This window comes from Chlorocebus sabaeus, chromosome 9, assembly GCF_047675955.1.
Source record: "Chlorocebus sabaeus isolate Y175 chromosome 9, mChlSab1.0.hap1, whole genome shotgun sequence".
Classification (NCBI taxonomy): Eukaryota; Metazoa; Chordata; class Mammalia; order Primates; family Cercopithecidae; genus Chlorocebus; species Chlorocebus sabaeus.
Genome location: NC_132912.1, coordinates 97,072,423 through 97,084,731, shown reverse-complemented (window position 1 = coordinate 97,084,731; position 12,309 = coordinate 97,072,423). Strand labels below are relative to the sequence as shown.

The following is a 12,309-nucleotide window of genomic DNA, read 5'->3' as shown; positions in this document are numbered from 1 at the left end:
TGCGGGGCGCGGTGGCTTACGCCTGTAATCCCAGCACTTTGGGAGGCCGAGGCGGTGGATCACAAGGTCAGGAGATCCAGACCACGGTGAAACCCTGTCTCTACTAAAAATACAAAAAATTAGCCCGGTGTGGTGGCAGGCGCCTGTAGTCCCAGCTCCTCGGGAGGCTGAGGCAGGAGAATGGCGTGAACCCGGGAGGCGGAGCTTGCAGTGAACTGAGATCGCGTCACTGCACTCCAGCCTGGGGGACAGAGCGAGACTCCATCTCAAAACAAAAAACAAACAAAAAAAAGAAACCAGCAATATTAAATGGAATTAAAAGGAATCATATAAACTTCCATTTTTGAGTATTTTCAAATAACAGGCTGCTCAAATTCAAGATGGGAGAGATTTAGCTTGGCAACAATTGCTCTAAAATGATCCAGAGACTTTAGTTGATTGTAAACTTAAAATGGGCCAAGAGTATGACACAGTTCTTAAAAAAGCTAGCACATGCTGGGCATGGTGGCTCATACCTGTAATCCCAGCACTTTGGGAGGTTGACGTGCGAGGACTGTTTGAGCCCAGGAGTTTGAGACCAGTCTAGGCAATATAGCTAAGACCAAATCTCTACAAATAATGTAAATTAGCCGTGTGTGCCTGTAGTTTCAGCTATCCAGGAAGGTGAAGTGGAGGATCCCTTGAGCCTGGGAGGTTGAGGCTGTAGTGAGCTGAGAGGTGCCACTGCACTCCAGCCTGGGCAACAGAAAAAAAAAAAAAAAAAGGCAATCTTTGTATTGGAAAAAAAAAAAATACACAGCACAGGATTGGGCTATGACAATAGAGAAGAGAAAGTGGAGATGCAAAGAGAGTACCTTTTTCTGGAAGTAGGGACAAGTAGGAAAAGAGGCATATAAAAGAGCAATTAAAGGGAGATAAGTTTATTAGAAAAAAATCTTAAAAATGGAAGATATTTGAATATGTTTATAAGCTGAGGGGAAGGATCTATTAGAGAGGGAAATAACACAGGAAAGAAGGGATAATTAATGATACAAGAATCTGATGAAGCTGGGAGGAGTTGGTTTTGAACTGGAATGGGAATGCCTCATCCTTTTGGAGAGACTAGAAGGAAGGCTGAAAGGATGGGAGTAACTAGATATGTTGATATGCTTGGGAGGGAATTCAGGCACTCGGGAAGGGCGCAGGCTGTTTTCCACTTGTTTGATGAAGTAATACACCAGATGGCCAGGCTCTGCTGTTTCTGACACCGTGTGGAAGGAGACAGAGCAAGGAAGACGTTGGAAGGAAGGTTGAAAGAAGAGTGCCAGATGGACCTCTTGGTCTTTGTGGTGGGATCAGGAAATTGGTACTTTTTTCTCTGCCTTTCTAAGAGCAACACTATCCAAGAGGCTCAGAACCCTTTAGTTGCACTGCTGGCTTTTCCTACCTGCTCAGGACTGTCAGGCCAGACTGTGTCAGGGTCATGCTAAAAAATCACAGACTTAAAAAAACCCACAAAAAACTTGAAGTGGAATGTTTAAATTTATTGAGGAAAAAAAAAGGCCTTGAGAGACAAGCATTTTGATACTCTTATTCTTGTAATCCATAAAACTTCCTGTAAAAAATGAACGACTTTAGGCCAGGCGCGGTGGCTCACGCCTGTTATCCCAGCATTTTGGGAGGCTGATCACGAGGTCAGGAGATCGAGATCATCCTGGCTAACACGGTGAAACCTCGTCTCTACTAAAAAAAAATTATATAAAAAATTATACAAGGCCGGGCGCGGTGGCTCAAGCCTGTAATCCCAGCACTTTGGGAGGCCGAGACGGGCGGATCACGAGGTCAGGAGATCGAGACCATCCTGGCTAACACGGTGAAACCCCGTCTCTACTAAAAATACAAAAAACTAGCCGGGCGAGGCGGCGGGCGCCTGTAGTCCCAGCTACTCGGGAGGCTGAGACAGGAGAATGGCGGGAACCCGGGAGGCGGACCTTGCAGTGAGCTGAGATCCGGCCACTGTACTCCAGCCTGGGCGGCAGACCGAGACTCCGTCTCAAAAAAAAAAAAAAAAAAAAAAAAAAAATTATACAAAAAAAAATTAGCCGGGCGTGGTGGTGGGCGCCTGTAGTCCCAGTTACTCGGGAGGCTGACAGGAGAATGGCTTGAACCCGGGAGGCGGAGCTTGCAGTGAGCCGAGATTGTGCCACTGCACTCCAGCCTGGGCGACGGAGCGAGACTCCAGATATAGTTTTTCTTTTTTTTTTTGAGACAGTCTTGCTCTGTCGCCCAGGCTGGAGTGCAGCGGTGTGATCTCGGTTCACTGCAACCCCCTCCTCCTCAGTTCAAGCGATTCTCCTGCCTCAGCCTCCTGAGTAGCTAGGGTTACAGGCGCACACCACCACGCCTGGCTGACTTTTGTATTTTTAGTGGAGACAGAGTTTCACCATGTTGGCCAGGCTGGTCTCGAACTCCTGACATCAGGTGATCCACCCGTCTCGGCCACCCAAAGTGCTGGTATTTCAAGCGTGAACCACCGCACCCAGCCACGGATACAGTTCTTTATCAGACTAGTTACAATTAAAAAAAAAAAAAAATGCAAAATAAAACACTAAGAATCACAGACTTTTAAGTGACCGAGGCTGATGAGAAATCATTCGCCGTTCTACAAACACGGCCAGAAGGTCCATCGAGAGGCAGGCATTACACAAAAGAAATAAGCTTTCTGCCCTCAGGACCGTATGGAGGAAAAAGACTACCAAAATCAGTATCTACAACAGGATGAGATAAGCAACGTGAGGAGAGGCACAAAATGCCGTGAGGTGACTGAAAAAACCAAGTCCTCTCATTCTGAGAGGAGGAGCCCGATTTTCCCAAAGTTTTAAAAGAAATAAATGGGACAAGAGTCAAAGAATCACACTCAAAGAACTTTGTAAAGTGCGCCCTCCCGCCCAACTTCCCGCCTTTGGCACCGACGACCATAGGGCCTTCACTCGTTCCAGTCTGCGCGCGCACGCCGGGGCGCAACCCGCCCAAAGCCGCAAGACCATCACCGCGAGAGGGCGCGAGCCCGAACCTGCCTACGGAAGTCCCGCCCTCACTTCCGGCGGCGGAGGCTTGGGAGGGACTGAAGGTCGCTTCCGGCTTGGGAAGTGCGGGGCTTTGGCACGTGTGTCATTTATCGGATTTCTGTATTAACCCTGCTTCTGGTGAACTTGTGTGGCCGGCATTCCTTTAAGGCCTAAGGATGAAGGCGGTAAGTGTCCTTGGAAGCCCGGTCCCCGCAGCCTAGGGCCCCTCCGGGTGATAGGGTCACTGCCTGAGTTAACTTTTAGGCAGGTTTTCACCCGTGTCTATGGGGCGGTGGTTCATAGACTGGGGGCTTTCTGGTCCTTGCACCGAGCTCATCCTTGGTTACCCACTCTGTGCGCGCACTACTTCAGGGTATCACGAAGAGTCAGGCACGGAGTTTTGCATCCGTGGGATTTCAGACTTCGAAGGAATTTTTCAAGACCGTCTTTCGAACTCGTTTTTCACAAATGAGAAGCAGGTTCCTGCCCTCAGCAAGTTTATGATGTGAATCACGGTACCCATAAAGGGTAAAGAGACAGAAAAGCAAGTGATTTGCCCTGGTTCTAACAGAAAATAAGAGGTATTCCCGGGGTTCAGGACTAGCTTTGGGATTTCTGAATGAGGAGTCACCGGCAAGAGAAGTGGAATCCAAAGATCCGAATTCAGTTTTGCCCTCCTTAGTTTATGGGTCTTTTGGCGGCTTCATCAGTAATGTGAGGATAACAGCAGTCAGTACTCAACTAGGCTTTTGGAGGTGATTTGTTGGAGCGCTTTGTAAATGACAAAATCGTAAATTAAGTTTTATTAAAGACAGCCAGCATTTTGCTTTGAATGGGTTAAACTACAGGTGTTAAACTAGCCTTGAATAGCCACTTACCGCTACTAGATCAGTGGTTCTTAACCTGCTTGGGGGTCGTAGAGCCCTTTGAGTTGCTGTGGATTGGGGTCACAGAAAGACCTCAGGTTGAGTAACTGATGCTGTAGCGCTCTTCTGTAGGATTAAAGCCATCGTTTGGTTTTAGCTCTTACGTGCAAGTCCATGGCTGTGGGACGTTAAAATTGTGGAATTGGTTTGATGAAATTTGTAATCAGTTCTCTTTAACCTGATTTAAAAAATAAGTTTCTGGGTATGCAGTATTCTTTCTGTTGTTTTCTAGAGAAGAAATAAAAAACAGATCCCAAGCTTTCGCAAGTTAATAAAAACTAGTAAAGTCAAACTTGAAAACAAGCTAAAAAATAAGCAATTTAAACAACAAAGCACTCTCAAGAAGTACCGAAAAGAACAGAGGAAACTAAGGCAAGCGGTGAAAGATGCTGTGTCTAAGAAACCCATTCCACTGGAGAACCCAAAGGAAAAGCGACCAGGTAATTGTGAAAACATCATGTGCTCTGGTTTCCATTGATTTATTCTGAAGTGTTCTTCACGGAAATAACTTTGCTTTCTAATAATCGCTTTTCTTGTTCTCAAATCTTCCTAGAGTGGGTAAGGGTAGTAGTCCTATAGGACTGCTATAAAGCATGTATGCTATATCACAGTCAGTATGAGAAAACATTTCAGTACAGTATTCATTCAAGTTTCTGCTTTTAGTTTGTCTGGAAAGCAGATCTGAAGATGCAGTACTTGGGAAAACAAACTGAAAGTATTCTTGTGCATAAATGTTAGGCAGTGTGCCAGTGCTGCCACTTTCCCATTCACTAGCAGTTAGGTAAGAACATTGCTTGTCTCTGGTTCATTCTTCACAGTATTGCCAAGGTACACTTCTTTTCTAAACTTCTGACTTTCTTTTCATGTGGAAACTTGGTGTGAAATTGAATTGTAATTGTCATGGTTGTTTTGTAAAACTAAAAACTCTTAAGTACTCAAAACATGTAAGGAATATGACTTTTGAGTCAGGCTAGTTCTACAAGTTTACTGGTACTTTTAGGGTATTCTTTTTTGACTGTATCAGGTTATTAGGCAACTATTCAGTCTTCCCAGGTCCATCTTTTTAAAATTAATTATTATTATTATTTTTAATAGACAGGGTCTTGTTCTGTCACCGAGGCTGGAGTGCAGTGTGCAAAAATAGCTCACTACAACCTTGACCTCCTGGGCTCAGGCGATCCTCCTGCTTCAGCCTCTGAAAGTGCTGGAATTGCAAGGGTGAGCCTCTGCACCCAGCTAAAGTTTTTTTTTTTTTTTAATAATTTTGTGGGTACATAGTAGGTGTATATATTTATGGGATACGTGAGATACTGTGATACAGGCAAATATGCATAATAATCACATCAGAGTAAATGTGGTATCCATCACCTTAAGCATTTATCTTTGTGTTACAAACCATTCAGTTATTCTTTTTTAGTTATTTTAAAACATACAGTAAATTATCGTTGACTATAGCCACCCTACCTATCAAATACTAGATCTTATTCTAGCTAAGTCTATTTTTGTACCCATTAACAATCCCTACTCCTATCTCCTCCAACTGCCTTTCCCAGCCAATGGTAACCATCATTCTACTCTCTTCATGAGTTCAGTTGTTTTAATTTTTAGCCACCACAAGTAAGTGAGAACATGTGCAATTTGTCTTTCTGTGCCTGGCTTATTTAACTTGGCATAATGGCCTTCGGTTTCATCGCTGTTGTTGCACACAGGATCTCATTCTTTTTTGTGACTGAATAAGACTACATTGTGTACATGTACCATACTTTCTTTTTTTGTTGTTGTTTGAGACGGAGTCTCTCTCTGTCGCCAGGCTGGAGTGTAGTGGCTTGATTCCGGCTCACTCACTGCAACCTCCGACTCCTCAATTCAAGTGTTTCTCCTGCCTTAGTCTCCCGAGTAGCTGGGATTACAGGCATGCGACACCACGCCCAGCTAATTTTTGTGTCTGTAGTAGAGCCAGGGTTTCACCATGTTGGCCAGGATTGTCTCGTTCTCCTGACCTGGTGATCCACCCGCCTCGGCCTCACAAAGTGCTGGGATTACAGGCATGAGCCGCTGCGCCCGGCCCCATGTTTTCTTTATCCATTCATCTGTTCATGAACACTTAGGTTGTTTCCAAATCTTGGCTCTTGTGGATAGTGCTGAATGAACATGGGAGTGCAGATATCTGTTTGGTATACTGATTTCTTTTTTTGGATACATGCCTAGCAGTGGGTGGGATTGTACGATTATATAGTAGTTCTGTTTTTAGTTTTAGTTTTTTGAGGAACTTCCAAACTTTTCTCCATAGTGGTTGTGCTAATTTACATTCCCACCAACAGTGTATGAGGGTTCCCTTTTCTCTATATCCTTGCCAGCATTGTTACTGCCTGTCTTTGGATAAAAGCCTTTTTAACTAGGATGAGATGATATCTCATTGTAATTTTGATTTGCATTTCCCTCATCATCAGTGATGTTGAGCACCTTTCATATACCTGTTTGCCATTTGTATGTCTTCTTTTGAGAAATGTCTATTCATGTCTTTTGCCCATTTTTTAATGGGATTATTAAATTTGGAAGGCTCATTTAAAGTAGATAGGAGTGCCATTCTGTGCAGTGTGTACATTTATATAGCAAGATTTACTAGATTTTTTTTTTGGAGACGGAGTTTTGCTTTTGTTGCCCAGGCTGGAGTTCAGTGGCACGATCTGTGCTCCCTGCAATCTCTGCCTACTGGGTTCAAGTGATTCTCCTGCCTCAGCTTCCCAAGTAGCTAGGATTACAGGCATATGCCACCATGCCTGGCTAATTTTTTGTATTTTTAGTAGAGATGGAGTTTCACCATGTTGGCCAGGCTGGTTTTGAACTCCTCACCTCAAGCAATCCACCCATCTCAGCCTCCCAGAGTGCTAAGATTACAGGTGTGAGCCACTGCACGCGGTCAAGATTTATGAGTTTTAATGGGTCAGGAAGAATTGTAAGTTCTATTAGGAAAGACGCTAAGATTGTTTTATTCATACTTGAATCCTCAGCACCTCAAATAGTGCCTGGCACTTAGCTGACTTTTTTTTTTTTTTTTTTTTTTTAAATAAAAGGAGATGGAGAAAGAGAGCAAGACACAGAGAGTGAGCAGAAAGAGAAGTTAGAATGATCTGTAGTTGGGATTTTGTTAGATGTGAGTGCCTGAAGTGTTGAAAGAAAAATAGTTGAGGATATTGGCAAGAGCGTGGTTGAAGTGATAATCTTGCAATCTAAGTGAGGGAGTGAAGACAGAACACACTGGTAGAAAGTGGAGTGGTCAGTGGATTGAAAGGTTATGCAGTTGGTTAAGGAAGAAGTAGTGTGGAAGTAACTGAATGGGAGCTGGAAGGACAAAAAGCTTGTGGTCAGAGAGAGCAGTGAGCACCAGGGTTTGGAATGTGGCCATTGGAGAGGCTGGCTGAAATGGAATACGAAGTGAAAGTAATTGGAGATGAGAAGGAGCTGAGGGGCTAAGTCATTGGCTCTCCATGCCCTGAAAGGTGTTTCAGAGTGTGTGGAGACATTTAGTTTTTGGTTGTTACAATAACCTGAGAATGCTATTGGCATTTAGATTGCAGGAGTCAGAGATGCTAGCATTTTTCCAGATTCAGAACACCCCAGTACGATAAATAATTGTTTGCCTAGCATGTCAGTAGTGCTTCCATTTAGAAACACTGGGCTCAGCTGGGAGCCATGGCCCATGCCTGTAATTCCAGCATTTTGGGAGGCTGGAGTGGGAGGATTGCTTCAGAAAGCATAAACTTTTCCTGTTTAAACCCAATATGCAGAGAGTTCTACATCTCTGATACTTGTTTCTAATTTTTCTTTGTGTGTGTGTGGTACAGGTAAAAGGATTGAGAGGGAAGAAGAGGAAGAAGAAGCCCTTCCTTTAGATATGATGGATGAAGATGACTTACAGTTAATGAAGGATTTAGGACAAAGATCATCTTTTCTAACAAGAGATCTTTCTTCCAGGTAATACTTCATGTGGGTTATAATCATTCATATCCATATACTGTTAAAAACTTGGTTCTGAATTTCACTTAGGTGGTTCAAGGTGTTTACCTTTGAGCACAATGTTTACAAAGAATAAACTATTATTTAGCTTATTTCCTAAATAAAGGAGGTTCATGTATAAGACAAGCTGATTTCATTTAATGTACAACTTTCTTTTGCGTCTGAATAGTGAAGTAGAGTGAATGGGGGAAGAATGCTGTTCTCATTTTGAGGTATTGGCAGAATAGTTCTGAGTTCTTTATGGGTATGATCTCACTTAATCCTCATTACCCTGCTAGGTAGTTCTTATTCCCACTTCCAGAGAGGAAACTAATGGTTCCTTGCAGTCACAAGTATCTGGAATTTAAACTTGGACCTTTTTTTTAACTCCAAAGTCTGTGGTATACTCTAAAGATTTTGGGAAAGTAAGAGTCACACTTGGTTTTATGGACTGTTCTTGAGAAAGAATCTGCTGTAACTTTCACCTTTATTTTGCATCTAGAGGGAAAACTAGATGTAGCCAGAGTTAGAGTCTGTGTGGTAGGCTGTTTACCCATTTCATTTATTCATTTGCTGTTTGAGTGCCTGCTATGTGCCAGACACTGGCCTAAGTGCTAATATCCATATACCTATTGAAAGTTGGCTGGTGGTTTATTTTTCTGTGCTTTTGAAATGATAGGTCTCTAGATACCTTTTTAGATCTATTAAGACTGAAAATTGATCTTTTTTTCCCCTGCAGTGAGCCTGTTCATGCGAAGAAACGGAAGCATGAACGCATTATAGATAAATATGAAAAAATACCAAGAACTCTGCAAACTGCACCAGAGAAGGAACTGATTCATTTGCTTCCTATCAAAGATAAAAGTGGTATAATCCCACAGACTAGGGAGAAGCCAGGTGAATTTAATCAGCTGGTAATATTAGTTGAACTTTTACCCCCTTACTGATATAACGGGTTTTTTCCACTCAAAATTTAATTTTAGTTGATTTTACCCATATCTACAAAATATTCAATTAGTCTTATAGCAAGCTTGATGATTTGGGCCAGAATTATAGATGATTATCTCAGATATCAATTTGTACTGTGAGGACAACTTAAGCTACAAGGTTCAGGTGATTTTCTTTTCACTAAATTTTGTTGTTTCTGAAACTAGAGCATATTAACTGTTCTTGGTTAGCTTTCTTTTTTAATGTATCTTTCATATGTGAAATAAAACAGAAAAGTTCAGATATCAAAGATGTGAAGTTACATGGTTTATAACAAAGTGCATACCTATAAAACTACCATCCAGACAAGAAAAAAAATTACTGCTAGCTTCTAGAAACCTCCCTTGTGCTCACCTCAATCACTTATTGCTCTTTTCCCATAAAAGTAATTGCTATCCTGAGTTTTATCGTAATCACCTCCTAGCATTTCTTTACAGTTTTACCACTTAAGTATATGTCACAGTTTTAATACACATGTTTTCCATTTAGTTACTGATAGTAACAAAGATGAAGAGGATCAAGAAGAAGAGAGGGAACTTGAGGAAGGTAATATGTCTTTACAGTTACTAAATTGTTAATTGAGAAGTAATTTTTTTGCTTAATAGTAAATGTGAGTTAATTTTAGATAGAATCTGGAAGGTACATTTTGGAGTACTGCTCATTTCAAGGTCATTTTGAATATTTTTCCACATTTGAAAGCTTCATCTTGTGGAATTATGAATAGATTCTTTGTTTTTTTAATTATGGAAAATTTTACACAATCATATTTGTAGTATCTAGGCATACATGAAGTGTGTCTTGTTAATTATTACTGTTCTGAATTCCTTTTAATTGTAAGAGAAAGACTAACTTACAAATAACTGTTAACGTTTTAGCCTTAAATTACAAAAGCGATTCTGTAGTATGAAGTCATTTTGGTTTGTTTTTAGCGCAATTACGCTTGTGTATGTTTCATATAATTGAATGTCAGTTTTGTTATCTAGGACAGTTTAATCAAAGTTGAACTGAAATAATGCATTTTATTGTTTGAAATTATATTAGTTTGGAATTTGTGACAGAACAATCTAGTTAAATTTTACTTTTGCTTAGCAGACCTCATTAATAGCAAAAATGAATTACAGGTCAACTGTTTAACTGTTTGCAGTCACCCATCATAAAACCATTACAGATTATGCTAGTGTTGATTAAATCTAGTTCCCTATGAATTTCTTAAGGCGGACATGTTTTTCTGTAGCCCAAAACTATGAAGTATTAGTTTGTGTAAAGTAATATATAGTGTTGAAAACAAAGAAGAATATTCTGTACTTAAAAAGAGACTAAATCAGATTATCCTATTCATTAATTAATAAGAATTATTTTGGGCTTATTAGCATAGAAGCTAAGAATATGAGATCTAGGCTGGTTGCACTGGCTCACGCCTGTAATCCCAGCCCTTTGGGAGGCTGAGGCAGGAGGATCACCTGAGCCCAGGAGTTCAAGACCAGTCTGGGCCACATGGTGAAACCCCATCTCCACAAAAAATACAAAAATTAGCTGGATATAGTGGCTCACAGCTATGGTCTCAGCTACTGGGGAGGCTGAGGTGGGAGGATCATTTGAGCCTGGGAGGTGGAGGCTGCAGTGAGCTGTGATAGTGCCACTGTATTCCAGCCTAGGTAACAAGTGAGACCCTGTCTTTTAAAAGAAAAAAAAAAAAAAAAAAGAGCTCTAGAATCAGACTGCCTGAGTTTGAATCCTATTTCCCTTTGGTTTATGAGCTTAGCCAAGTTATTTTCTCTTCCTTTGCTTCAGTTTTCTCATCTATAAAAGGGGGCTAATGATAGTACCTGTGTTGTTGAGGAGATGATGTGTAGTAATAAAGGCAAAATTCTTAGCTATCATCATTATTATTATTACTATAAAATATTAAGATTCTTGGACACTTGTAAGTAGAGGAATATGTAAGGGAACATCTAATCTGTTTTAGAGGTCACTGAAGATCCTATTCAAGAGCTGACCATAGAAGAACATTTGATGGAGAGAAAGAAGAAATTACAGGAGAAGAAGATGCATATTGCAGCCTTGGCATCTGCCATATTATCAGATCCAGAAAGTAATGTAGGTGGCATTAATTTCTTTAGGCTTTTTATATTAGGTATGGTGTAAATGCCTAATATGTTAAGATTCCCTTGTTACCTGTAAGCATACGCTAAAAGGAAAAGCATTAACTAAACATAGTAGCTGGGTTAGAGTAAGAGAGTCGACAGAATCTTAGCTTAATGCTATGTCTGGACTTAATTTCTTTTGTAATTCTAGAAAAGTTACTTAAATTCTCTGAATTTTATTCTCTTCATCTTCTTATATGAAAATATTGGGCATGTTATAACTCTAAAAATATTTAAGTCTATAAAATTGTATTAGGGAGGAGGAACCTGTTTGCAAATTTGCTTGACTAACCTGTGGAGTTTTTAAAAACGAGCGCGCTACAGGGAAGTGTATGGAATTAGTTCAGGAATATTTGTAAGTTGAAAATATTTTAAGTGAACTAGAGCCAGAGTTAAAGTGTTATTGTGCCATGTGTATAGTGGTGAGTTAGTGATGGTTATAACACATGAACTAGAGAAATCTGAGGTTTAATCTTGGCCCTGATAAGTACTATCTGTGAGACTTTGGGTAAGTTATTTATCCAAGACTCTTTCATCTCTTAAAAAAGGACAGTATCTTTTTCAAAACTTTGTGGTGAGGGTTATATGATGAAATATACATGAAGTCATATAAAATGATACTATTATTATTGTTATGTTGGTGTCCCCGGCATACTATTATAGCAAGTATTTGTGTATCAAATGATTTACATTTGTGGAAACGAATTTCATGTGGGAATGCTTTAGAGTAGTGTTTGTCCTTTTCTAATAAAGTGAGGGGAAGATCTAGAGCAGAATTAGGGAAGAGAGATTTGGAATATTTCTTATTTATATTCTCTCAATCATTACAAAACCATAGGCATAAGAGATTGATCTAATTTTACAGCTGGAAAATTGAACATTAAAAAACCCAAGTGATTTGTTCCAGATTTTAACAGCTACTGAATTGGAACCCAGATCCTCTACTCAGGAACCTATGCTCACAGGCAATAGTAGTTTATCAAAGCAATCAAAACCACCTTTTGCATTATGCCATAGAAATTATCTTTGAAGCTAAAGTTAATGTGGCTATATTATATGTAATTCCTGATTAATTCATGTGTATGATTGATATATTTGGTTAATGTATATAACATTTTAGTATATTTTGAAAAGTGTTTTTAGAAAAATAGGAGACATGTACTTTAGGAAAATCTAGCTAAAAAGAATTTCCCAAAATAGCTAAATAAT

General features: G+C 40.3%; 1 protein-coding gene across 4 annotated transcripts in view; it reads left to right on the top strand.

Moving 5' to 3' along the window:
- Positions 1-3,077: 3,077 nt before the first annotated feature.
- NOC3L (NOC3 like DNA replication regulator) overlaps positions 3,078-12,309 on the top strand; it is a 37,821-nt gene continuing 28,589 nt past the window's right edge. For all 4 annotated transcript variants that reach the window (XR_012094023.1, XR_012094022.1, XM_007963612.3 and 1 more), the window contains exons 1-6: positions 3,078-3,232; positions 4,206-4,413; positions 7,819-7,948; positions 8,709-8,866; positions 9,446-9,502; positions 10,923-11,053. Coding sequence is in view for 2 of the 4 variants with exons in the window: in XM_007963612.3 (XP_007961803.3) it covers positions 3,224-3,232; positions 4,206-4,413; positions 7,819-7,948; positions 8,709-8,866; positions 9,446-9,502; positions 10,923-11,053 (693 nt within the window). In the remaining 2 variants the exon portion in view is untranslated. The remainder of the gene's footprint in view (positions 3,233-4,205; positions 4,414-7,818; positions 7,949-8,708; positions 8,867-9,445; positions 9,503-10,922; positions 11,054-12,309) is intronic.